Source organism: Dermacentor silvarum, chromosome 7 (assembly GCF_013339745.2).
Source record: "Dermacentor silvarum isolate Dsil-2018 chromosome 7, BIME_Dsil_1.4, whole genome shotgun sequence".
NCBI classification, from domain to species: domain Eukaryota; kingdom Metazoa; phylum Arthropoda; class Arachnida; order Ixodida; family Ixodidae; genus Dermacentor; species Dermacentor silvarum.
In genome coordinates, this window is record NC_051160.1 from 33,602,672 (window position 1) to 33,629,335 (window position 26,664).

At 44.7% G+C, this 26,664-nt stretch overlaps 3 protein-coding genes across 4 annotated transcripts in view; 2 read left to right on the top strand and 1 right to left on the bottom strand.

The window, feature by feature from the left end:
* The window catches only part of LOC119457894 (uncharacterized), a 103,081-nt gene that overhangs the window by 33,731 nt on the left and 42,686 nt on the right, over positions 1–26,664 (top strand). The window lies entirely within an intron of this gene.
* LOC119457896 (uncharacterized) lies at positions 1,179–22,358 on the bottom strand. 2 transcript variants are annotated; one of them, XM_049670510.1, is made up of 10 exons: positions 21,602–22,358; positions 16,606–16,843; positions 15,779–15,864; positions 13,901–14,138; positions 11,501–11,586; positions 6,825–6,967; positions 6,361–6,539; positions 5,088–5,156; positions 4,809–4,988; positions 1,179–1,702 (listed from the first exon to the last, which is right to left on the bottom strand). In XM_049670510.1, exons 1-8 carry the CDS (start codon positions 22,184–22,186, stop codon positions 5,092–5,094), a joined length of 1,620 nt encoding a protein of 539 aa, XP_049526467.1. In that variant the 5' UTR covers positions 22,187–22,358; the 3' UTR covers positions 1,179–1,702; positions 4,809–4,988; positions 5,088–5,091. The 2 variants fall into 2 exon arrangements, with proteins under 2 accessions (XP_049526467.1, XP_049526466.1); XM_049670509.1 differs by having other exon boundaries at positions 4,780–4,988.
* Positions 22,491–26,155, top strand: LOC119457895 (uncharacterized). Its single transcript, XM_037719659.2, has 3 exons — positions 22,491–23,506; positions 24,304–25,176; positions 25,269–26,155. Exons 1-2 carry the CDS (start codon positions 22,633–22,635, stop codon positions 24,462–24,464), a joined length of 1,035 nt encoding a protein of 344 aa, XP_037575587.1. The 5' UTR covers positions 22,491–22,632; the 3' UTR covers positions 24,465–25,176; positions 25,269–26,155.

Here is a 26,664-nt window from a genome sequence, read left to right on the forward strand (position 1 = left end):
CACTGTGGGGGACAGGACTAAGGATTTGGTAGCAGTAGGAAAACAACATGTATAAAGATACAAAGCAAACCGATCTTAAGTGAAATAGAGGAATGTGTAACAGAATAGTAGTAGGCCTGGAAAAAGTAAAAAAAAAATCATGGCAAAGCAAGAATGTCACACAAGGGCACTTGCACCAACGCATGTATCAAAAGAAACGAACCTCAGTAACAACAATATTGGTATGCAATATTAATTACATATTTCCAAATGAAGTCGTGAGTGGTCTTACATCCAAGGAGTCACGGTACAGCGCACAGTATCAGCAGAAAGCCATGTGCCTCACTCGTGCAAGAGCTGCACTATGTCAAGATTTTGGAAGAAAGTGCAAGTCTTAAAAAAGTAACGACAGTGTGTGGGCAGATGGTGTCAAGTGCGCAAGAGCAGACAGCCCCAGTGACATTGTGTGGCATAGAAGAGGAACAATAATGGTACAGCGCCGGTTGAGTCCAGCCACCTCGGTCCTCAGAGCCGTGACTCCCCCACAAGTGATAATTAGAAAATTACTGCAATTACAATGCATGTACATCTCGCTGCACAGTGCCAACAATACGCAATTACTATACCATACCAGACGGGCACATACTACATGGTTCTTCTTTCTGGGTTTTTACGTGCCAAAACCAGTTCTGATTATGAGGCACGCCGTAGTGGAGGGCTCCGGAATAATTTTGACCACCTGGGGTTCTTTAATGTGCACTACAACGCAAGCACACGGGCGTTTTGCATTTCGCCTCCATCGAAATGCGGCCGCGGCTGCCGGGATTCGATCCCGCCACTACATGGTGCTACCTGACTGAGCAACACCCTAAAATGCCGATTTACAGTCAACTCAAGACAATACAAACTAAATTTGGGCAGCTTGCTTGCAAAGGGAGGCTGGTCAAGGATCAACCTGAACCTCTGCTCAGTAAGGGCTTTTTGAGACAATTCTGAGTTTGCACAAATGCGTGTCAAATGAAAATCTTGAATCTGAAGTTAATGAAGACCCAGTTAGATTGGCTCCACTCATTCACAAACTCATGTGAGCACACTTGTACAGTGCTGTTTCTCAACAGTCATGATATCAGGTACATATGCCGCTAGAGTTTTGACTTGGCGTCAAATCTAGCCAAGCAGCCAAGCTGCTCACCACTTTTCTTATTAAGTATGACTTTGGACACCAGGCGCACTGCATATATTTTGCACCAGGTGGAGCTGGCGAACGTGCACAACAAGGTCGTACCCGTTCGTGAAGGATAATTTGAAAACACTGCACATGAACTGCTGGACAGCCACATCATCTCCCAGGTCCTTCTGCCTATTGTATGCTTGCAAAAAGAGCACTTCACTCCCGATTCCCTGAGATGGATCTGCGTTGTGCTTCAGTATGAGCAATGGCTAGAGCACAAGTGACACTGATATGGCTGTGAGCACGGGTACTTCTCCACATGGGCGGCGAGGGATCTTATCTCCAGAAATTCTTGCAAGCAAATGTCCAGACGTATGCGACACTCGTTCACTTCGCTGCGGCAACGGCAGAGTTTGCCTCTTCAAAAAAAATGGCACTGGTTCCCACTTGCGCTGGGCAGTTGCCTCTGGCAGAAGGATTCATCAGCTGTAAGACACTATGGTACCACTTGAAGGTTGGCTCCCGTCAAACTCACGGGGACTAGAATCATCCCTGAAATATAGTAGAAATTTAAGTTCCCTGTGCTGCCAAGGAATATTGCCAGTGAACATGAATAGTAGTGCTAACAGTGAAAAAATTGGCGCAAAGTGAAAGAACATATAAACTCATTCAAGTATTAGCGAGGTGCCACACTAAGCAATGTCAAATGGATACCTTTGACACTCAGCAACACTGGTTACAAATTGCAACAACTGGCCTTTCCCATACTTGACAATACAGCACTAAAATAGATGAGGCTGAAGAAAGGTTAGTGCACGCACGAGCGTTGCCTTTCCTTGTTCTCGCCCATTTTGGCACACTTTTGTCAAGTATTAATGTTCACTGACTAGCCCATGTTTCCCCGCTACAGGCCTTGCACATTACTAGGAATGTGTATCACTATTGCTAAACCTTGAACATAGTTCTATTTTCAGCAGACAATGTGACAACTGAGAATTTTTAAAAAGTGACGTGTGCTCGTTTCAGGAAGATAAATAGCAGCACCAAGTTTGGTTATGGTTAATCTTGCTTGCTGCGTAAAATGTTTATAGTAATGAAACTTCGAGCGCAGCAAAAGATGAAGAAAAAGACAAACAACACAAGTGCTCACTCACAACTCTGATTTTCACTGCATGCATGTGCAGCAAAAAATCGCATGCGTGCATTGAAAATTGGTTGTGAGTTAGTGCTCGTGTTGTGTGCCCCCTTCTTAGTCTTTTGCTGCACTGTATTGCATTATAGTTTCATTACTATAATGCAATACAAACTGGCCCACCTATCCAAAATGTTTAGGTTCCCTTCTATGTGGCAAGCAAAATGAACTTTGTAGCAGTGAAAATATTTTCAGATCTTACTGCATGCCCCAGTGACTAGCAAGTTGCACATGTACATGCTAACAGAAAAGGAAATGATATAATACAGTTAAACCTCAATACAACAAACACAAATACACTTAAACCTTGATATAATGAACTTCAATATAACGAAATTCTCAATATAACAAAGTATTGTTTTCATAACCTCTTGTCCGAAGAACACCATGTATTTAGAACCTCGCTATAACGAAGTGTGTTTGTATGCGATATCAATATAATGAAATTTACTGCTGTCGCCAAGGAATGCCGAGACAATAAATGGAAACTTTCACGGACGTAGATGGTCAAATGATTGAATTACAAATGGCTGCTTGCAACTGCACCTCTCAAATCGCGCGACAAGAGCGACCACCGAAGTGGAGCCGCATCATGTTCGATATAAAGTCCAAGCGCGATAAGATCCTATCGTGCCCCTCACACTACATGTGCTTTAGGTACAAGTGAAAGCATGTGAGGGTGTGACAAGAAAGATGGTGGCTTCACGATTGCCGCCTTCCCGTGCGAGCAAAGGGAAAAGGGGAGAGAAGCGAGGTCGTGGTAACGCGATCAAGCGTGCGCGAGGGGGCGGAGGTGACGGAGTGGGGGGTAAGTTGGCACACGTCTCGGCCGTGCCTGCGCATGGCTGTAAACGTGGCAAAGCACATACGCAGCCGTGCACCCTGCTTTAGAGGTTATCTGCCGCTGGGTGTGCCAACACGACGTGGTATCATGTAAGCTGTCTTCTCGCTCATTTAGTATTGGAGGTTGCTTAATCTCGAGTTTTGGTGACCCACTAGAGCGAGAGACAGACGAAGCACCCCGCTGCTGGCGTTTTTCATGAGAGCGTCGTCCCAGCACGGGGCGGCGCTACGAACCGCGGGGGCGGAGTGCATGCGAAAACCTGGCTGGCTTCGCTTAATTCGTACCGCCGATGTGAAGATATCGTCGACGTGGCATGAAACCGTATCATTCGTCGCCAACTCCCAAATTCATCAAAATGAATTGTTTTCTAATTCAAATTTGATTTTTGCGATTGCCCGACAATATAGAAAGTTTTGTGGCCCCTTTCTGTGTAAGAAAAATCGATCGGCAACTGTACTTATTTGCATAAATGGCAAAATTTCAATACAATGAAATTTCAATGTAACGAAGCTAATTGCCAGCTTTACCAACTTCATTATATCAAGGTTTAACTGTATAACGAATTATCCGATACTGTAATGAAGCAAATCTAAAGATTTTCTCCCCAATATCAGCAGCTAACGATGCCTGCTTTATAATGAATATTGGATATGACAAACGTAAGTTTGTGTTGGGTGTGACTTTGCTACGAGGTTGGACTATGTGAAGCAATACTTACACAACAAAATGGTTCTGCTTAATCAGCTAACAACAAGAGCAATTAAAATGAGGTGACATATCATCAACCATGACGGCTATGTTGTTGTAGACAATGTTGCCTCAAGAAGTAAGATCAACTACCACTTTTAGAAGGTTATTGAAATAGTACACAGTAGTGTGCGCCTAATCATTAATGTGAACAGACTATAAAGTGCGCAAAAGTACTTGTGTGGTGCGGCACCATAAAAGGTTTCATCATTCCGCCATTACACTTGCTTCTGCGAAGGCGGTGCCGCATGTAAAAGTGAACTTTCTTTACATCATGATATTGATGGAAAAAAGTGTGAATACCTATAACTTATTTTTAAACAAGAAGTACAGTGCAGTTAATAATGTCTCACTTACATCATCAATCTGTGATCATGTGACAGTTCCTTGCCAAATGCCTCCAATTTCCCAAGAGCAACTGTTGCAATTCAGAAGTTACACCACATATGTAAACAATGCCCCTTGTGAATACCCCATCAATTGTACAGAAAGATTTCAATTCCCATTACTCCTTCTGTGTTCTGCACTGCTACATATTCCTGTGTTTTCTTCCAATGCATCCTCAAGCAGTTTCAATTTCTTCCTGCTATGCGAGATTCCTATTAGAAAAAATATCCGGTTTGCGTGGTCATGTATAGTATGAATTGTTGAGCACTGCAAATCTTGAACTCCCTAAACTGCCACATAATTGAACTCTTTCAAAAGAAACAAAAAAAGTATGAAAACATTCTCGTTCAACACCCTGCTTCGTCACATCCTAAAGCGTAGAAGAACTGCCCCTCCATTGGTGTGCAATTTGCAATAACAAACAATGAAAGGAATTCTGCATGAAAACACACATCGCACCTTCCTCTCGCCACGGTAACTGACTTAACTGCTTGTTGCTGCTGCTGACTGAACTGGGCTGCAGCAGCTGCTGTTGAGTGAACCGAGTGGCCGTGTAGTTTAATGCCACATCTCTGACTGCATCTCCTTGGTGACCCTCAGCCGAGGGAGCTCTGCCTGTGTTGACTAGGAAGTGACCTCACTAAAGCAGCAGGAGGACTTGATCGAATCTGTAAAACAGGAATTTGAGCTCATGATGAAAACACTTCACACAGACAGGTCCTGAACCTACACTTATGTTCTGTAATGTGCTACAACAAAGGGCTCACCTCTTCATAGCCCAGACGGTCCTGGCTGAGGCGGTGGCTCCCGCAGGTGCCCAAGGTTGGCAGCTTCACCTGGAAAAAATTATACAGAAACATAGTTATTCAGTTCACATTTCACACTAATGAATGCTGCACTAAGCAACAGAAAACAAGGACAAGTAGCAGTAACAAGGGCAAAATATGCTTCTATGTCACCAGAATAAGAGCACAGGTCATCAGCATTAACTGTATCCACACTATGTTTTGCGATACATTCACCGCCACGGCCATGAGTCGTCCAGGGTCAAATCTTGTACTATGCGTACATAAACAACCAAGAATGTGGATGTGGAAACACCCAAGAATGTGGATTGCGAGCTACGGTTATTGCTTGAAAATCTCCCTGCGGTGGGCTGAAAATCGGCATTTTCGATAAGAAATTGATGTGTGTTCCAACACATTCACTGTCCCCTAATCTATGCGGAGACAGACACTGCACTAAAGGAGTCGCTATTGGGATCACCATAGGGGTCAGGCGCGTGCGTGCCCACTTTTCAAGTTCAAATTATCTGGCAACGAATCGAATCACTGAGGGAAGCAGCGCCACTGCGATCAGTAGCGATGCACATTTTTAAAACCTTGTAATAAATTACACGCTTTCACACAGAGAGCTTAAATTGGCCTCTTAATGACCAGAAGAAACTACCCTACTGACTTTTGCACACAGTTGTCAAAATCGTTTCAGAGTCCCGTTAATGTAGGGCCCACGCTGGGTTATGTCGTAAATGTCGACTGTTAAGGTCCCACACAGGTCATTGCTTTCTCGTACTGGTTGGACTAGAACATTTGATGCATTTTTACAACCATGAGAGAATGAACAAGTTTACTGCAGCCATTAGTGATGAAAAATGCTCTATACAGAGGTGAATGGGGTATTCATGGCTCACTCCAGTGCCTGAAAGCAAACTTAAATATTTAGAGAAAACGCTATATTCATGTCTGCACAGATTGCAATATAGTTATTCTTTCTAAGAAGCTTCAAAAGCGAAGTGTTCACCACACAGCGAATGACAAAAAATCTACAGCTGTTACTGTGATCACACATTTCCTTTCCGGTTAATGGAACAACACTGCTGCACAATAGCTATGCTCATTAAAGTTAAAACCAGCATTTGGAACATGATGTATAATGCAGACGAAATGCATCAATGCAGATTAAATAGTGAAGTAATGTGCACTGCCAGCTAAGGTTCACTTAGCCTCTCCATAAAAGGTTTATCCTTGTTGCTTCACTTACCTTTTGACTCATCTGGAGCCTTTACGGATGGCACGGCTGACCATATAAGTTTGGTTTTCCCCGGGTCCATGTAGTCCGATTCCGTGAAGTGCGCCGAGCAGAGTCGGTAATTATTTACTGTTTCCTTTGGCAACCCTATCAGCTGTGGCCTTTCAGCGTACCTTAGGAAAGCTTCCATCCTGCAGGAAAAGTGAGTGAAATGATAAGTACCAATGAGATAAAGTGAAGAGACCATATTGCAAGAGTGAGCTTGTTTTGCCGTATTGGCACAGTGCAATTTGTGGTACTTCTACCATAATTCTCATAAATGCGTTTTTAATGACGGTGAGTGAAGCGAAGGTAAAGCTACATGTCTGACGTTCTTTATCATCAAATATTCCCTGTTGGCTCACCACAAGACAACTACATACAGTTGCACACACGATTAGCACAAACGAAAGCCAGGACAAAACGTGCACGCTCACCTGTTGTCTTTAGGAACGCGGAATAATCTTCCTGGGTTCATCTTCAATCTACTGGTGCACCAGCGCACAATGCACTTTCTGTGATACGGCTCTCGAACAGCAGCAGGGCTAGTGGAGCGATCCACAAATGTGCGGTCACGTTGCTGTAAATATAGAGGATGGCACACTTAGTGGGAGAGGAGAATCTCTCAGACAAAATGAATAGAAATGTTACCCAAGCAATTGTAGAAAATTTCACTCTAAGCTTCATTCATGCCTGCATGAATGTTCATTCAATCCAAGGCTTGGAGCTATAAGCCACGCGTGACTCCTGCAGCAGTCATATAGGAAGCAGTCTTCTCGTTGTTTATCACGACAAGGCAATAACCTAGCAACTTGTAAGCACTCCCCACAAGTTACACAAGAGCGCGAAACATTTGAGGCAATCAAATGAAATACACAGTCAGCGAGGCCAGCAAGGCCTCGCTGACTGCTTGCCTCTCGGCAACGGAAGAAAAATACTTAAGAGAAAAACAACCCCTGCGGAGACAGTTGTGAGGGGGCCAAGGGTGTTGTGAGGAAGTTGTCTTTGCGCGTCTTTGAGGGATGGCACAAGTTATTACCTCCGTCATGAAGCGCTGGAGCAACCGAGTAAAGATAAGGGCACGTGCGCCTAGTGTAAAAGGGTTTCATTTTAAACCTTGCGACTAAGGTCAGACCTGACCAGATCATATGGCACTGGTGGCATCCTTATAACTGAGTGTGGTGGATGATAAGTTTAGTCAGATTACTTACTGCTTCCGTCGTGCGCTCGCCTGACCCTTCCTTTCTCTAGCTTTTCTGTAAAAATAGTCTGCAATATAATATTCTAGCATAATTGGCACATGTTACCTGGACTGTGATGCTGCTTTTATGCAGAAGCATTGCTGGTCAGCACAACAGACAGCAAATGTTGACGTCAGAGTAGCACAATGGTAGTACAATACGTATCGTCAGTGACACCTTTGTTGCTTCTGTGAAGAGACTGCATGTTTGGAGTGCTCGGTGGTCAGCACTTTATCCAACAACAAAAAGCAAGATGGTGAGGTGAGCTATACCATGTTTCATACGTAGCAGGCAACGGTGCTGAAGCTATACGACTGGTGCAGCCGCAGAAGGATCTCTGTGCCCATTTCTCAGCGCAGTTGTTTCTGATCTGTGACACTTTCTACGAGATAACTACTTCACATGCTACAACTACAACTTGTGGATGCAAGTTAACATCAAATGATATACCGGGTGCGCGAGGTATTTGAGAACGCAATGTTGGCTTCAGGCAGAAAGATTATCTCCAGCAAAAATACACATATTTTCACCAAACTTTGAGAAATACTTCTCTTACGGTTTATTTCTACAATTACTCAATGAATCCACCATCTGCAGCAATAACTGATTCAATTTGGCTTCGGAAACGGCTGCATGCACGGATCAGGTGGTCCTTAGAGATGTCAGCCATTGAGTCAGCAATGGTGGCCTCCAGCAAGTCGTTTGTATTATGTGGCTGTTTCTTGGCCTCTCTCGCTGCCCCAGACACAGTAATCAAGCGGATTTAAATCTGGAGAACTAGGTGGCCACAAGTTCGGAGTGACGTGGTCGAATAAGTTGTCAGCCAGCCACTCCTGGGTGACGCGGGCAGTGTGGTCAGCCACTAATGTTGCTGAAAGACATAAGGTCTTCCTTTGGAAACAGTCTCTATCCAGGGCTTTACAATGGTGGCAAGCACCTCCATTTACACGGCAGCATTAATGTGGAGTCCTTTGGCAAAAAAATGTGGCGGCGTCACGTCACCCTCGTTGCTGATGACGGCTAACACTATAACAGACGGCAAAAATTTTGTGTGCATCACTGTAGGCACCTCATCAGCACTTGCACAAAGCCCCCTGTCATTACAGGGCTTAACTTTTTGGTCTTGGTCAAAGTTCTTGTCATCTGAAAAAACCCAGAGCATTCCAGGCTTCTCAGGTCTCTTTAGCTTGCTTATCAGGTGTTTGGACCGGAGCAGACAATTATCTCAAGTTTTATCGGACATGAATTGCCCCCTCCTCATGACATAGGAATGGTACCTCTAGTCCTCATGCACAGCAAGCCTGACAGTCGACTCTGTGACTTGGAGCTCCTTTGCAATGGCCCGCAGTGACTTCCCTGGGTCGTCACTCACGATGACTTGCAGCTGCCGGAGAAAATCAGGGGTTCTGACGACGTCCGACCGCTGACTGTGCTTTTCCCTTTTCGCCGCAGATGTCACGTCATCGCCAGAACACATCAGTTCTATCCGCACCTTGTAAACAAAAGACTTCGCTACGTTCAGAAAGGTGGCAATTGCTTCTGCGAAGTTGCATGCAGTCGCTTCTGCGAAGAAACTGCATGTTTGGAGTGCTCGGTGGTCAGTGCTTTATCCAACAACAAAAAGCAAGATGGCGAGGTGAGCTATACTATGTTTCATAAGTGGCAGGCAATGGTGTGGAAGCTACTGGTGCGGCCATAGAGGGCTCATTGCGCCCATTTCTCAGTGCAGTTGCTTCTGATTTGTGAAGCTTTCAACGGAATAACTACTCCATACGCTACAACTTGTGGACACACGTCAACGTCAAATGACATATTTGTGTACCTTTGGACGTCCAGTATGTGGCGTACTATGTTTTGGTTGCGAGAGCAAGTGATGCACTGGGGCCACTGGTGAGTTCGCTCGTTTGGTGGTAAATAAGTTCAGATCTTCAACACCTTTCATGTAATGAATACGTTATGCAGTTGAACCCACTTATAACGATACCGGTTTTAACAATATATCGGTTATAACAATGAGAAGCTGCTGCACCGTCGACTTTTATATGTTTTCTATGGTGAAATAACCCGCTTACTACAATGCCCCCATGCCGCATTATCGGTTATAACGATGAAGTCTGGCTATTGGGTGTCCGTACCGAAAGGGAATGGAATGCAAACTCCTTGAAAAGAAAAAAAGAAATTTGAGTCATTGCACGCTGCCGTGTGCTGTTTTCCACCATTCTCTGCATCGCCAGCCTCGCGCTCCTCTCTCCCGTCACCCTTCTACCCCTCCGAACACGAATTGGCTGCACCCATAGCTCTAAGCCGTGCCACCCACTGAAACACGAATGGACTGTGCCAACTACGCTGGGCTGGCGAAGTGCCACGAATGTGCGATGCAATAGATCCAAAACGGCGTTAGCGTCCACCAAAACGATACGACGGAGTTCGCATTGCCGTAGTCATCAGTGAAAATAGTGTTGGAATCCAGCAACACCAGAACGCTTCGTGTCTTTAAAGCCTTTATCCTTGCGTCTATCGCCGCGCATAGCACCGCGTCGGCCGTGTGCCTTCATAATTGAGTAGTCGCCATCCGTGATCGCGTCAATAGCGACCGCGGTTTCATCCGCAGTTACAGCAAACGGTAGTTTCGTTTTTACTCACTGTGCGCGTCGGCCACGCGCCGCAAGGTCGCCATCCACGATCGCGTAGACAGCGCCGCGGTTGCGGCAGACAGTAGTTTCGTTTTTACTCGGTGCAAGGCTGTCGAGGATTAAGAGCACCGTCTACATCGTGATGGGCGGCGACCTGGCGACGCTGGATAAAAAATAATCGGGATGTGCGCGCGGTAGTGAAAAACGCGTCACAGATGAAGACGCGCACCGCGGCTGCGCTGTAGAAGAAGTCGCAAGGCCGTCGCCGCTGCAAGCGCTAATCAGTCACGAGATGACGAGAATTGCAGCTTCCGCATTGCGTTTGTGCAAAATAGAAACAAGATTCTCCTGATTCATTCAGTAAATAAAAGTGTGTTAACGTAGAAAGCATTTGTTTATTGTTTTCTTGATACCCTCGATAATTCGACATTCGGTTAATTAGGACATTTTTCCAGTCCCATGAAATCCAAATTAAGGAGGTTTTACTATAGCAGTGCCACTCTTGAATGCCTACAGCCGCGGCTTGTTACACGCGATCAGAGTGCGCTAGAAGCGGAGTTAAACGAGGCGACACAATCAGCAGCCTGATGGAAGAAGGTTGTGGGGAGAGGCACTGGCCTCCCCACCATAATAGGTTTCTCACAACAGCTCTGCCATCCCCTTATTTTGATTTTTTTCATGCAACCCAGTTATAACAATTATCGGTTATAACAATGGAATTTTCGTGGCACTTGAATATTGTTACAAGTGAGTTCGACTGTATTTTGCAATAAAGTAGGAGACATAATTTTATATCAAGTTAGATGACACGCACCTATACTCTTCTTTTAGATGTGAAGCACTATTTCTTGGTCGCAGGTGTGAGCAACGAGACAAATCTTTTAAGCCTTCGTAGCGTTGCCTTAATGTTTTATTTAAATTATGGGGACTTATATGCCAAAGCCACGATGTGATTATGAGGCACGTCGTAGTCAGAGGCTACGCATCTCTGCATTTAGGCAATAAATGTAGTTTTTATCATAGCAAACATGGAGATGGTTGCTTCTTTCGCATACATGAAGATCCAGCTCTTTGCACCTCACTATGCTAATTAAAGAAAAGAATGCTTTTACATTTGTGACATACCAGGAGACAATAAAAATCGGCTAGAAAAGCGATTATGTCCCATGGCAATATTCGGGACTCGTGAGGTTATTAGTACGAATGTGCGATGATCGTTAAGCTCCTGGCAGCACTTACCCCATCTACTTGACTGCTGTACAACGTGGCAACTCTGGGGCTCTGATCCATGTTGGTAAGCCTTGGCATTCCACGCACGTGCGGAGCTGCAAAATAAGTTATGTGCACCATGTATGCAAAGTTTCATTGAATAGCGTTCCTGGGACGTAAGCAACGCTATCACGCTAAGCTAAAATCCATTTCCCGTAAAGTTTGTTTGCAGAAACAGTATCGCTGTATTTTCCTTAACTTTGCTATTACACCATTAAACTAAAGCTGTCTATTAGCGGGAAATGTAATGCCTAGAAAGAACAGCTGTTGGCATGTAGGAATACAATACCAACAACCAAGGAAAGGCACAGTATTTACTTGATTTTAACGTGCCCTCAATGGTAATGTGCACCCAATTTTTAAAGGCCAGAAATGAAAAATGCAATTTGGTTGATCTCACTCAACATTTTTATGATATGAGTCCTTCTAAAAAGGAAAATTTACTTCATCTTTGTCACAGGGGACCGGGTATCACTCATCGCTGTTTGAAGCTTCAGCATCACTATGAACTGCTCCTACAGCTGCAGTAAGTCTGGATTTGATTCTTAAAGCCGTGACAAAGGTTCGGTGCCCACAGTAGAACAGAAATCACGGCCTCAGAGATCAGTTTTCATTACTCTGAAGTCTCTGGAAGTGTAATTAGGACACCAACTACAGGTGGGTCCAATGATGACAAACTTCTGGTACCCACAAGGGATGCTGGCACCTGGAGTGTGGTAAAACAAGCTGCCTTTGAGATTGAGCTGTCATCCAGATTGAATGAATGGTGGAATTAGGACACCACATATTGTGGTTTTGTACATGTTTATAATGCAAGCCATGTTTCACTGAATTTTTCTCAAAAAATTTAGTCGTAGTTTCACACGAAAGGCGAAGTACTGATAGCAATTTATTAGATGACTACACTAACGGTTCGTGGTTTTATTGGCCCTATAAATTGCAGTAGACATTCGCTTACCAACTAACCAAGCATGGTGTTAAACATGCACAGACAAACATGAAAACATTTTACCCAATGACTGCGACCACTCGCCGTCACAATGTTGCCATGGTAAGGAATACTTGCAGCGAGGAGCGTGCATGTTTGTCCGAAAGCAAACAATTTGTACTGAAGCTTAATGCACAGTATCTCTGAAACTTAAGAATATGCAACCTCCAGCACTAGGCACACGGGAAGACAGAGCTCATGAAGCCACCAGCCACCTCGGTTCACCTTTATCCCTGGCACCGGCTACAGATAACCTCCAACACAAAGCACGTGCGCCGTGGATGCATTCAACCGCGTGGAAGACAGCCATGCACTCTCTTCTCCTAGTGCGCATTCAATTACGTGACTTTGATCATTAGGCAGGCATCAAGCCACCATGCTTGTCGGCTCACCCTCGCATGCTTGCCCTTGCACCCACAGCATACTGCACACAGGCCACTTGTTCTTATCACACTTGGACTTGATATAGAACATCGTGGGAACTATGAAAATTTACCTAGAGTTTGCCATCTCAATAAAAGGTGTGCATTAGAATCAAGTAAATACGGTAAATGTAGATGGGAACAGCCCAGCTGGAGCAAAGTGATCAGGATAATAAATTCATACGTATAGACCATTAACAGAGGTTAGTTTTCAGAGCGCAAGAGAGATGGTGCTACTGACTCCAAGGTCATTCGATGCCTTCCGAGTGCTGCTGAATGCCTGAATCACCGCAAGAGAGGAATGGGCTTGTCGTGCTAACTATTGACTGTATAGAATAACATATATTGTGCATTTGAAGTAATGTCTGGCTTTGTACACCACAGTGTCTGCATGTCCCGAGTACCACGAAGGGGATACAGAAATTCACACATGAGTCACATTAAGAATGAACTAGGTATGAAAACTTTTCAGCAGCAAAGTAAATCTTTGCGATTATAATTTTTTCATTACATTTTTTATCATGAAACTGGCATTAATAAAAGTTTATACATGATGAGCCCATACTACATATCGCACAGAAATGATCATGCTAAAAAGGTTCGAGAAGTAAGGTGTTGCATGGATTTATTTGCGCATTATTTTTTCCTTTTATGATTCACAAGTGGAATCAGTTGGACGCTAGTGTTGTCAACGTTCCCGCAAATATGTTTTTCTCTTCCTTGCGAGATGTGCGCTTTAGTTGAATGTTCAAGTGAGAGCTGTGCCTGTCCGCTTCCTTATTTGGATTTTGGCTTTTGTTTTGACCCCCCCTACAATAATGCCCAACTGGGCGATGTAGGTTTCTAAACAAAATAAATAAATGGATATAACGAAGCAATTTCACCTCCTGCTTCAGCTTTGTAGTACCGAGCTTTGAGTGCATTCACCTTAGGACTCTTGGGACAAATTTGAGCACTTACCAGGAATCTCTTGCACATGAGTGTCACTGTCCTTGGATTCAACGAGGTCTCTGGTTTCTGTCCACCTGTGCACCTTGACAGCAACAAGTGACGCCTGGGTTGATTTGCACATGTCAATGCTCCTTGATGTCTCAACTGCAACATCCACACTGCTGTTGAACAGCCATGAGGCCTCAGTCTGCACAGGTTTCGTTGATTTTCCATGAGTGCAGCAAGAGGCAGGCTTCTTTTTTCTATCCTGAATGAGCAAAAGGGAAGTGTAAGTAAAGAGAAACTAAACAGAAGGTAAACAAAGCTTATTAATGTGATCAATTTGAACTGCCATTGATGTCTCAAGGGTAGCTGAGACATCAATGATGAATGCGCAACGGCATGCCCACGCTAGAAAAGAGGTCACCAATGTTGCTACTACCCTTTAAGAAAGTAAAATCTTCAAAAGCACTGGAACCATTGCAACTGACAATGGAACTATTCACAGTAAGACTTGTACGGAGGCCTGCAGGCTCACCTTTCATTAAGACATCCGCGAAACATTGCTATTGTCCACTTTTCCCATTAATAGAACGATTGTTGGAGCTCTACCAGTTTGAATACTGTAGTTCAATGTTCCTTGTTACTCCGAATGCCAATGTACATGCATACGAGTTCCTCATATGTCTGCAGGCCATAATGATGCACTTCCCATGTGAGAAGTACCCATTTGTCTTTTACGGGGTGAAAATGTAAAAGTACAGTTCCGTATTACAAAAGCATAAAAGACGTGTTCAAAAAGCAAACTCGGTAAACATCGGGCAGACTGTGAGATGATGTTACAGCTCCGTCAAGCTTCACAGCAATCTACACAAGCATTGCTGTAAAGGGTGTGGCAGAAATAGGGTTTTATAAAATCGAGCGACTGCATAGAGCGCGCTCTTGTGGTGTGCTACGTGAATGAAATCATTCGTCGCCTGCCTGCACAAACATTGGCATCTCGAGTGTATTTAGAGCACAGCTCCGTTGATCTTCACTGCACTCTATGCAAGCATTGCCGTTAAGCCCCTGGCAGAAATACGATGGCATGAAATCAAATGAATGCATAGATCGCGCTCCTGTAGTGTTCTACGTAAATAAAAGCATTCGTTGCCTGCCTGCACAAAGGTTTGCATCACGAGTTAATTTTGAGCAAACCATATTATCTGCAGTTCCGTCGACCTTCACAGCACTATACACAAGCATTGCTGTATAGTGCTGGTGGCAAACGTTCAGATACAAGCAGACAGACAGACAGACAGACACGGACAGACAGACAAGACGAGACCCTGTAAAGTTAATCAAGTACCCTAGGAATGCTAATCACATTAACCTCCTAAGACCCCTCGTACATTATATTACACATTGCTTTCAATTTCATTTTTCAAAAATAACTCGAAAGCGATTACTCAAAATATTCACATTGGATATGAAGCCCGGTGCATGTGGAGCTGTACGGACGCAGTTTACTCATACTCTTGTTGTCTGCTGTCGAGAAATTTGACACTCAATTGGTCTAGACTTCTGTATTGTCACGGACAGTGAAAAGCAACCTTGAAGTGTGCAAAATTCCTTGAGATTGCGTGAGAACCCTGGATGCAGCAGCAACATGGCCACATACTACACAATGAAATGTAGTTTTTAACATAGCAAACATGGAGATGGTTGCTTCTTTCACATACATGAAGATCCAGCTCTCTGCACCTAACTGTGCTATTTAAAGAAAAGAATGCTTTCACAGTTCGTGACATACCGGCAGACGAGAAAAATTGGCTTGAAGAGTGATTATGTCCCATGGCAGTATTCAGGACTCAAGAGGTTATTAAGTACGAATGTGCGATGATCGTTAAGGCTCCTGGCAGCACTTACCCCATCTACTTGATGGCTGTACAACGTGGAAACTCCGGGGCTCTGATCCAAGTTGGTAAGCCTTGGCATTCCACGCACGTGCGGAGCTGCATGAAGAAAGACCGTAGTTTCTTGTTCTAGTCATGAGGAAATTGGGGTTCCTGCTATGGGTAGGGGTAAATGGTTTGTGCAAGCTAATATTGACTGTATAGAATAACACATATATTGTGCATTTGAAGCAATGTGCGGCTTTGTACACCACAGTGTCTGCATGTCCCAAGTACCACGAAGGGGATACACAAATTCACATATGAGTCACATTAAGAATGAACTAGGTTGGAACACTTTTCAGCAGCGAAGAAAGTTTTTGCGATTAAAATTTTTTCGTTCCATTTTTTTTATGATGAAACTGGCATTAATAAAAGTTTACACATGATGAGCCCATACTACATATCGCACAGAAATGATCATGCTAAAAAAGGTTCGAGAAATAAGGTGTCGCACAGATGTATTTGCGCATTCTTTTTTTTCCTTTTACGATTCACGAGTGGAATCAGTTGAATGCAGGTGTTGTCGATGTTCCCGCAAATATGTTTTCTCTTCCTTGCGAGATGTGCACTTTAGTTGAATGTTCAAGTGACAACTATGCCTGTCTGCTTCCTTATTTTGATTATGGCTTTTGTTTTGAACCCCCTACAATAATGCCCAACTGGGCGATGTGGGTTTCTAAATAAATAAAGTAAACTAAATAGATATAACAAAGCAATTTCAGCTCCTGCTTCAGCTTTGTAGTACCGAGCTTTGAGTGTATTCACCTTGGGGCTCTTGGGACAAATTTGAGCACTTACCAGGAAACTCTTGCACGTAAGTTTCACTGTCCTTGCGTTCAACAAGATCTGTGGTTTCTGTCCACCTGTGCACCTTGACAGCAACAAGTGACGCCTGGGTTGATTTGCACACGTGAATGCTTCTCGGTGTCTCAACTGCAACATCCACACTGCTGTTGAACAGCCATGAGGCCTCAGTCTGCACAGGTTTCGTTGATTTTCCATGAGTGCAGGAAGAGGCAGGTTCCTTTTTTCTGTCCTGAATGAGTAAGAAGGAAGTGTGGGTAATGAGAAACTAAACATAAGGTAAACACAGCTTATTAACGTGACCAATCTGAACTGCCATTGATGTCTCAAGGGCAGCTCACCTCAACAAATGTTAGCATTCTCGGTTGGCGATCAAGCTAACAAATTACAAAGATGCCTGCCCCAAACAAAAAAAGTATATTAAAGGGACACTAAAGAAAAATAAATCAACTTAAACTGATAAAGTATGCTTCGGAAACTCTGCTGTCATTAATTACACTGCAATAGGTCAATTATTAGAAGAGAAAATGAAGCTCAAAGTTAAATTTTTTCTTTAATTTCGCGTGGGAACCTCAACGTCAGCACTTCAGTGTGACATCACGACTTCTAAAGTAATTTTTCTTATTTGGGCCATGTTGGCTCAGTAAAAGTTCGCGAAATTTGCCACATTCCGTCTTGGGGGTTCTTTAGAACACAATGTAGTCAATCTTTACCGCTAAAGAATTAACTGGGACCCAGAAGACGCTGTCAAAGTCCATGACGTCACGGTGATCTAGGGCGGGAACTTCAAGGTGGCATCGCCACTCGCCTCTGTGTTTTTCGTTTCTTTCTGGCTTACTAAGCGGCTCCTCTCAGTAAGAGTGGTGTTTTTGGTATTGTGGAAGGGTAATCTACTGATACAGAAGAAATCATTTTTCCCTTTAGTGTCCCTTAAGAGGGATACTGAGGCAGGTTTGTTAATAGCAAACTGTTTTATAAATCTAAAAGACGAGGGCACATGAACCATGTTGTCGAGATCATTGGTTCCAACAAGGCATCTCGTGTGGGCAGCAGCTATGACTCCAGCTTGCATAGACACAAAACTCCGGTCATTGGCTCCATTTTACAGCAAATAGTCATTGCCAAGCTGTTCTGTCTAGCTTCACCAGACATGCCTTGCCCTCACTGCCCACTCTCTCAGCCACTGACCTGCTTTTGCATTCCCTTGGCCACCATCACACACACTGTCACCCTCCTTGTCACTAATGGCCTTGCCTACTTAGTTGTTCTCTGCTCCACTGTATGGTGCTGGCATCAGCGTGGCTACCAGAGCTAGTCACATGTTCTGCTATGACATTCGGCTACTACTAAGTGACTTGTTCCTCTCCATAAGGGTGATTATCCTTAAAGCGGCCTCCTGGAACACCTTTTCTGGAAACTGAGTAACATGTTGAAATAAGCGCAATGCCTTTCAAAGAATATATATTCCCAAATTAACTATTTAAAAGCACCTAGTGCAAATGGAGATATAATGAGTGCAATGAAAAGGAGGAGTCATTTACTCGGAAGTAGCAATAAATTACAAAGGAAACCCGTATGGGTTTCACAGAAAGAAATCTTTACAATTGAAGAAAAGCTAGCCTTGGTCTGGGAATCAAACCCGGGACCAATGCCTTTCCAAGGCAGTCACTCAACCATTTCACCAAACTAGGAGGCTAGCATATCGTACAGCAAGGCCAAATTGACATGAACTACGGAGACACTAAATATGGCAATCAGTTCTGTGGAAATCAACAAGGTGGAGGGTCACAAAAGGGAAAATTGTAATCCATTTAAGGGAGCACAGAGTTGGAAATAAAGCCTGTACAGGTTTCTCAAGAAAGGTTCTTAGCAGTGAAAAAAATTCATCCTGGTCTAGTGAATGAAACCAGAACCAAAGCTTTTCCAAGGCAGAGGCCCTATTGTCTGAGCTAACCAGAAGGTTAGCAGATCACAGAGAAAGGCCAAATTAATCGTGCCATGTTTATGTTCATTGGTTCCTCTCAGCCTGCCTATCACTACTTTTAAACCGATAGCTTTCTTTGGCATTTCTCCCCCACTTTGCGGTTTGTATGTTTCTGGCAATTTTGGCCAACTTGGGATGCTAGATGTCACCAGTTGCTACTAGAAATAAATTTAAATATTCACTGACGATTACAATACTCCCTAATGTGAAATTTGAGCGCCGCTCTTTAGGTGTTTTATATGCTTCTGCTTCGGCGGCACTCTGTCCTGGGTCCTCTTGTTGGAAGCAATGGTAAGCTTCTACTTTGGCGACGGTGAATGGCAGGGCCCTCTTGACGGCGGCGCTTAGCTTCTGCTTTGGCGGCGCACACCTCTGGATTCTGGTGTCGGCAACGCTGAGCCTCTGCTCGGGCAGCTCGTTTAGCGCCAACAGCAGCCGAAGCCCTTCCACCAGTTGCGTCGCTCATTGTTCAGAGAGAAATCGTGAAAACGGGAACGCGTGGCTTGTGTGGAGCGCATTCTCTAGCGGCGGTGACGCAGGCAATGTCACAGAACACCTATGACCTTAGAGTACCATATATTAAGCTCAGACCTCAGAGGTGCACTCAGAGATAGTTCTCGTCGCGTCGCATTCATCACTTCAGCGCTACCTTTTTAAAAAAGAGAGAAGCGACCCTAATCGTTGACATTGGTGTACCCTGGTGTATTGTTTGGGTTGACGTTGTGTTTTCCTTGTGTGAACTTTGTGTTATTAAAGTGAAGTACGACACAGACACAGAGGATGCTGGTTAATTATTTGTTAATTCTTCGTTTAAGTACACTACATACTCACACACACTATAGTTCTTCTTGGTCAGGTTTGTTGATGTATTCAGCTAAGACATCATCGTAATCATCTTCACCGTCATCATATGAGGATCCCTGGATTATTCGCTGGACAATCCTTTGAATCTCCAGTTCTCTTCGAGACACGGAGACACGGAGGAGGTGTCGAGACACGGAGGAGGTGGAAGAGATGGATTCACATCGACGGACATTACAATTGCTTTGTGGTCTGTGAAATGGCAGGATATATATTTCCTGCCATTTCAGTCTGCTTCACTGCAGACTTAAGTTGTATCCGACTATAGTATCGCTGCCTCTGATTTTAGCTTTGATGTACACATTATAATACCGTTCTGAGCAGTGTAGGCAAAGGCAGAATGAGGAATTTGTTGATGTCTAGTCCGAAAACAACAAATGCTCAAGTGAATTTTCCAGCTTGGCTGATTGGTCACATTTATTGGTATAAACGTGGCACTCCAGCCCACTGCATCAGACCTAGATACATTTTTTTCCATGCATAAAACAATACTGCAGTGGTTTTATACGGTATATGGAAACGTGTTTACATTATATTTAGCAAATTCTAATTTTTCAATTTCGAGAAATCCAGCTACTGTGTTTTATTGCTTGGCATGGCAGCTGTTTATGCATGGCTTTACTGCCTTGGCATGGCAGCATTTTGTCTACTTCCACAAGGAGAGAGCTGACTTCCTCTGCAGATTTAATTAGCAGTCGTTGCACCGCCGTTCCCTGGACAGAAACATTTGCTCGCACATATGATCACAAGCTTCCAGGAGGATGACTTTAGTGAGCTTGATGCTGTTTACGTTTTTCACCCAAACGGAAAATGTGGCAGCCGTTATACCTCCCACTGAATGCCAGGCCCAGCGGCCGTAAGGCAGAACAGACGAGCTGAGGATCTCAGCAAGCGTAGGTGTGGAAAACTGAAAGTTGTGGTCACCATTTGCGCAGGCCTTATTAACATCTCCTTGCTGGTATCTCTCCTCATTCTCAGAACAGCTTGCTGTCTTAATCATCTGTGTGATCGCAGTCCCAAAGAATTCTTTGTTTTCCTTTTTTGAGTATCATTCTAGAGAGGTGGGTGGGAGCACCTGGCAGAATTGATGGCACTGCATCGTTGGCAAGTCGTGGATGCTCCCGTAGCATCACAACAACCTCTACGTGGAGCACACGGGTGAAATCGCGCTCAATGAGATGTTCTTGAAAGTGTCACTCGCACACAACTAATGTCAGCTGCAGTTGCTTGTCCGCTGGATGAAGGGCTAGATCCCATTTCCTAAAAAGGTCAGGGTGCTTTGGCACCGAAAACAAGGCTACGTTAGGAATCTTTCTCAGAGATTTAGAACCAGACTTGCAGTTCGGAGCGAAGCAGTAAGTGACCTTGGTGGTCTTCTTTGGTGGAACAATACCGCCGTTAATCTCGTCGGTCACTTTTCCGACCAGGAACATTACACATCTCTTAGGAACTTTCAAACAGTAAGAGAGACCCGGAGCTCTTTACCTTTCAAACTGACACTAACAGACGACATACAACTATTCCAAGACGGGCTTTTTTTTTGCATGCAATCTGCCACCTACAGCAGGCGATGTGGACTGCAGAACCGTTATACTGACCACAGCGCCAATTTTGCATCATGATGCGGAGAAGTGGCGAACTACGCTCCAGACGTGCCGGTCGACACACCTACCATCCAGCCACCGTAATTGAGCCGTTAATTCCGAATTGCCCGGTGGTGTTTTGATATGCAGCTGGGTGAAGCTGTAAATGTTGAATTCTCATGAAGGGAATTCGGGGAGAAACTAGCCGTTCGGATACTAGATTCAGTCTTGGCAAACAGGCAGGTTTCAGGGGATACACGTACCCGTTAGTGACAGAGTAGTTTGGTACCTTGTTTAGGCAGTACTTTTACCACCTTTAGGTGGTACCTTTTTCAGACCGGTGTGCGCCTGATTTCCGCACTGGGCTTTACGTTGCTCCTTCTCTTTCCCCTGCGCGGCTCGCTACGTGCATGCGTGCCGTGACGTCATCGTGGGAGCCAAAGGGGGAGGGGGAGTGCCGTGACGTCATCGTGTGACGCTAAGCTCAGCGCTACTGCGCACACCACTGGTCCGTCGCGTCGTTCTTGAACCAGATTCGGTCGCACACATCACAAACACTTACCAACGGGTTGTCGAGAAACTCCTTCTGCTGGTAGAGTTGCGTCGCAGCGACATACTGGACGCGTCGCAGCTCCGCTTGTTCCTCGCATTCCCTCCGCCGTGCGACGACCTCCGCTCCACGGGCTTGGCGACGAGCAGCAATCTCATTTTGTCGTTGTCTTTGCAGTTCTCGATTCTTTGCGAGCTGTAGACTTCGTTTTGCTGTTGGTTTCTGCCTTTGGCGTTCTTTCTTCGCGAGCTGTAAGCTGTGTTCTTTTGCAGCTTCTTCAGCTTTGCGAGCCTGCGCTTCTTGTTTGAGAACTTGCTGTTTTAGACGCTCTTTCTCCGTTACCTGACGTGCACGGTATGCAGCTTTTCTTTCAGCATTTGTAGCGAATTTACGAGGTCGTCCAACCGGACGCTTTTCTCGAGGGGTTTCGTTTTGTTGTTGCTTGCGTGGTCGACCACGGGGACGAGTAGTCTTGGTCTGAACTGCCGTGGCGTTTTTCCGTGGTCGACCACGTCCACGTTTCGGTTGTTGCGGCTGCTCCTCTGTGCATGCTGGAACTTGTTCGAAGTCGTCGCCGGAGTAGTTGACATCATCCATCCGTTGTTGTTGTTCAAGGTCGTCACCAGAGCAATCGTTGTTCAACACTACACAAGGCCCGGCGTCCTTGTCGTCTACTTCCGTGGCGAACGGAACAGGCGGGAAACCGAAGCCCCTTAGGAGGGATTGAAGCACCAAATTTTGAGGCTATAAAAAGCCTGCTGTTGTTCCTAGCTTTGTATGCAAGGACACTCAACATGAAGTGTTGAACACAGCAAACGTTTAAGATATATATATTTTTTTAATTCGCTTCCAAAGAGTGCCTAAATGCTCGCTCTCGCGATCGAGACCAATCGCTAGCGCGATTCGTAGTCGATGGAGGCCGATCATGGAGCATGATGCCGATTAGCCAGAGTTTCTCACTATAACAATACTATATATAGTGAAACGCAAGCACCTCTGCAGTTTCCGGTAGACGCTGCAGATTTGACGGCGCCACCACCACCATGCCGAAATGCAGGCAGCGGCACTGCTACGCTCCTGGATGTCGTACTGGTTATGCCGGTGTCAAAACTGCAACGAAACTGTCTTTGTTTAGCGTGCCTAAAGATGAAGAACGCAGGAAAGTCTGGGATAAAAATCTTCATCGAATGGACAAGCCCCTTGACGAGAACTGTTCCGTATGTGAGCTGCACTTCGAGGAGCGGTATATTCTCCGTGACTATGTGCATATCGTGGACGGCAGAGAGGTGAGGATTCCACGAGGTGTTCCGATGCTGAAGAGTGACGCAGTACCCACAATCCTTCCCAATATTCCTAAGTACGTGAGCATGAAGGTACCATCTAGACGTGAACCTACTAAACGAGAGGCATCCGCGGAAAGCGTAGCTACCAGCAAAAAGAAGAAACGTGATGAGGATAATCAGGACCCATGCACCAGCGCGGACTTGCCCGATGTGATCGAAGATATGTCGCCGAACCTTGACTGTGAAAACGTGCACAACTTAGTCACGCCATCAGAATATTGGTCCAAACATCGATTCCCATCCTTCGAAGGCGTTGTGTATGCGCTGTCCGAACTAGAACCCTCATCTGGCACTGTCACCTCTGAGAGGTCAGTGATTTTCTCTGTCAGCGAAGCTCGAGAAGCTTCATTCAAGACATTTCTGATGGGGAAAACGGTTGCCGAAGGAACTGTAAGGACGGTTTCAGAAGCGGAGAGAGCATTACATTGCGCTTCTGAACTTCTGAAATGCCCTGGTGCAATGTCTTCCACTGCAATGAAGACAGCAGACTTGACGGACGCCCTTCGAAGCCGAATTACCCTGGTTGGCGGTGCTTTCCACAGCAAGGAATGCACAGGGATTGCAGCAACAGAGGGTAAGCTTTAAGCGATCTACAAATTTTTGTATAGTGCCATCTTTTCGTTGTGACCAATACTATTTTCCTGTGAGAAAAAGGGGGCAGATATCATCGCATCTGCTAAGCAGTGGTATTAATAATACGTTTAGTTTGACAGTTGGATGTTAACACAGAATTGCCAATATTTTAACAATAATTTACCGACAATTCTCTCAAGAGTATAACGATTGTCAGCGAGCAGGATGCAAGGACGTGCTATTTTCTAGGCATTTTTTAAGTTATTCATTCATCCTTTATGCTGCCGCATTCAACATCAGTGTACATAGGTGAATAACAAAGATATCAATGCATAAGCATGCATTCTTTGGCGAGTACCCCAGCAAAATCTGTCCGCCTCATGATGCCTTATATTGGCAAAATAAATGCATAATTGGTCAAGTTAACACATGTAATCGTTATAATAGTGTAATAGTAAATGATAGGTAGCGTTAGAAAAAAAATGAAAGAATTTATAAAAACTGGTTGCATTGCCGCGTCAAGGTCGTAACAAAAAAGGAAAATAAAAAGTTAAGACAAGCAATCGTTATAATAGTGTAATAGTAGATGATCAGTAGTGATGGGTAGGCGTGCCTGAGTTAGCTAAATAAGTAAGCAAAACCGAAGTGGCAGCCGAGCCTAAGAATAATGCTTACGCATTAGTAGACAATTATCAGAATTTCTTTGCATTTTTTTATTTCACTTTATAATGTTCTTCAAACTTATTCTTGACCACTACCACTTCCTCTCATTTAATAATAAATCGTGTTCTTTCCCAGGGACACCATGCGTCTTGTGCCTGAACTTACAAAAGGCTTTGCTGTCCAGGGCGTCCAGGCAATCTCTGTTACAGTTACAACGGCGCCTTCGCAAACCATTCAGGCCATCTGCGCCGAAGCTGAGATTGTTGCTACAAAATCACAAACTGCGAATTTCCTGAGCTTGAAGGGCCTGAGCCTGAAATGCCAGAATTAAAGAGGAATTCTTGGCAGAAAAAATCACAGTGCTACCCCTAAACAACAAGAGGCTGTGCGTCACTGCATTGCGTCAGCGAAGAGAAAAGGCACCAAAGGCATGCGTTTTACTAGCGAGTGGATGCTAGAATGCATCTTAATGAAAATCAAAAGCCCAAAGCTTTACAGGCACCTGAGAATTAACAACATTCTTGTCCTTCCCAGCAACACCACTATAAAAAAATACACAAGTGCTTACAAAGGTGGATTTGGCTTCAACAAGAAAATGCTAGAAGCGTTGAAAGAAAAGACAAGCACAATGGACAATTTCAGGTGTCACAGGGGTCTTTTGTTTGAGGATATGAAGCTGTCGAAGCACCTTTCTGTTGAAACTGGAAACTGCGAGGCTTCGTAGACTTGGGTCCCTTTACTCCGCCCCAAGATGCCAGCCTGCCCTGTGACCGTGGCATGGTTGTTACCTGTGTCTTTGTGGATTTCGTGACATGTGACGGAGCCTCGTGGAACCGTCGAATGTGGACAATAATGAGCATTCAAGGAACTGCGAATAATGTCACGTGCAAGGTGAAGCATCCTGCAGATTCAAAAAGAAGCCTTCATTTTTTGTCGGACTTCCCACATCTCCTGGAATGCCTCCGCAACTCATTGCCGAAAGGCGGCTTCAACACACCAGACCGGCGGGTAAGATTTTCTTTTCTTCTCTACGCTTTGGTGAGTTCTGATACTGCTATGTTACGTAGGCCTATCATTATAGCGTCTGTTTTATTTCGCAGGTGCCCACATATTTTGTCCGTGAAGCTTACAACTACGACAAAGACTGAAAGCAGTGCCCGGGTCGACCACCAGCCATCTTGGACCAAATTCTTTTGAGAAGATGAGAGTGTCCCTTGCGTTTCAGTTGTTAGGCGATTACATCTTGCGTGGCCTCCATCATTACAAGATCTCATCGAGACAAGTTACAGAAAGGGGTCCCTGGATGGTACAGAGTCATTCTTCAGATATCAAAGAGAAACTTCGGTAAATGCATGCTGTCAGTGCTGTGAAAGAGAACTGCACCATGCAAGGACTCCAAAAAAAAAGGCAAAGACCTAAAAAGAGCATGCGTAACGAGATGGGTAGTTAAGCTATATTCAATTGTGCCTTCGGTGCGATATCCTCTTTTTTTTTGTGCTGTCATAATTTCTGTAATTATAACTTGAGTCACCTAATCCAGGAGCTATTATGACTGTGCTGTCACGGCTTTGCTCCTGGCGCCCAGCGTGGTGCTTTGCCTCAGTGCACACGTCTCACGTGTGCGCCTTCATTACTTGTCAAGACTAGGGTGCATTAGAATAGCCTTGGGCAATTAGTCGAGACGCAGAAGCTCCTATTTGTGGCTATTATACCTTATGATACTGCGACGCCCACATTATTTGCTATTGTTAGCACTCGCATTTCGTCTTTGTATTTGATCCTAGAACAAGCAGGAAAGGTCGTGCGCCTGTCTGTGCCAGTATGTAAAAGTAAAGCCATCATTGCACTGACTTGTCATCACTGCGTGATTTCAGTCCCTATTTTCTATAGAAAAACAAATCAGCAATAAAGCGTCCATAACGTATAATAGATCCATTAACTTCCTGTTGATAATTTATTCGATTCCATTTTCTTGTTAGCGTAGAATGATCAATCAACTGATCAAAGTGATGACATCCCGCTTCAAGGCTGAAGCATTGTGGCCCAATTCTACTGGCGTCGCTCAACTGTCACATCGGCCAGTGGTAACTGGTGGCGGCGGCGGATTCCTCAGCAAATCGACGGCTGCGGGGTTCAGAGTCACAGTGTGCTATCCTTGCTCGAATATTTCACAAAGGAACTCCAGTTCCGCTACTTCATGACAGCGCATTTAAGCCTAGATCCTATTGAGAACTTATTTGGCATTGTGCGTCAATCATCTGGTTGCAATGACCGCCCAACTCCAAAGCAGTTCTTAATAACAGTCGACTGCTTATGCTTTTACAGCTTAGCAAAACCAGTGACAGGAGCTAATGTTGCACCCACTGTACTGACGGCGCTCCTAGATACTAGTGCCGCCAGTTCATCCCACTCAAAAGATTTGCAAGCAACTCTTGATGAATATATTTCACAAGGAAACCTCGACGAGCTAGAAATAGCTGTGAGCCCGAAACCCAG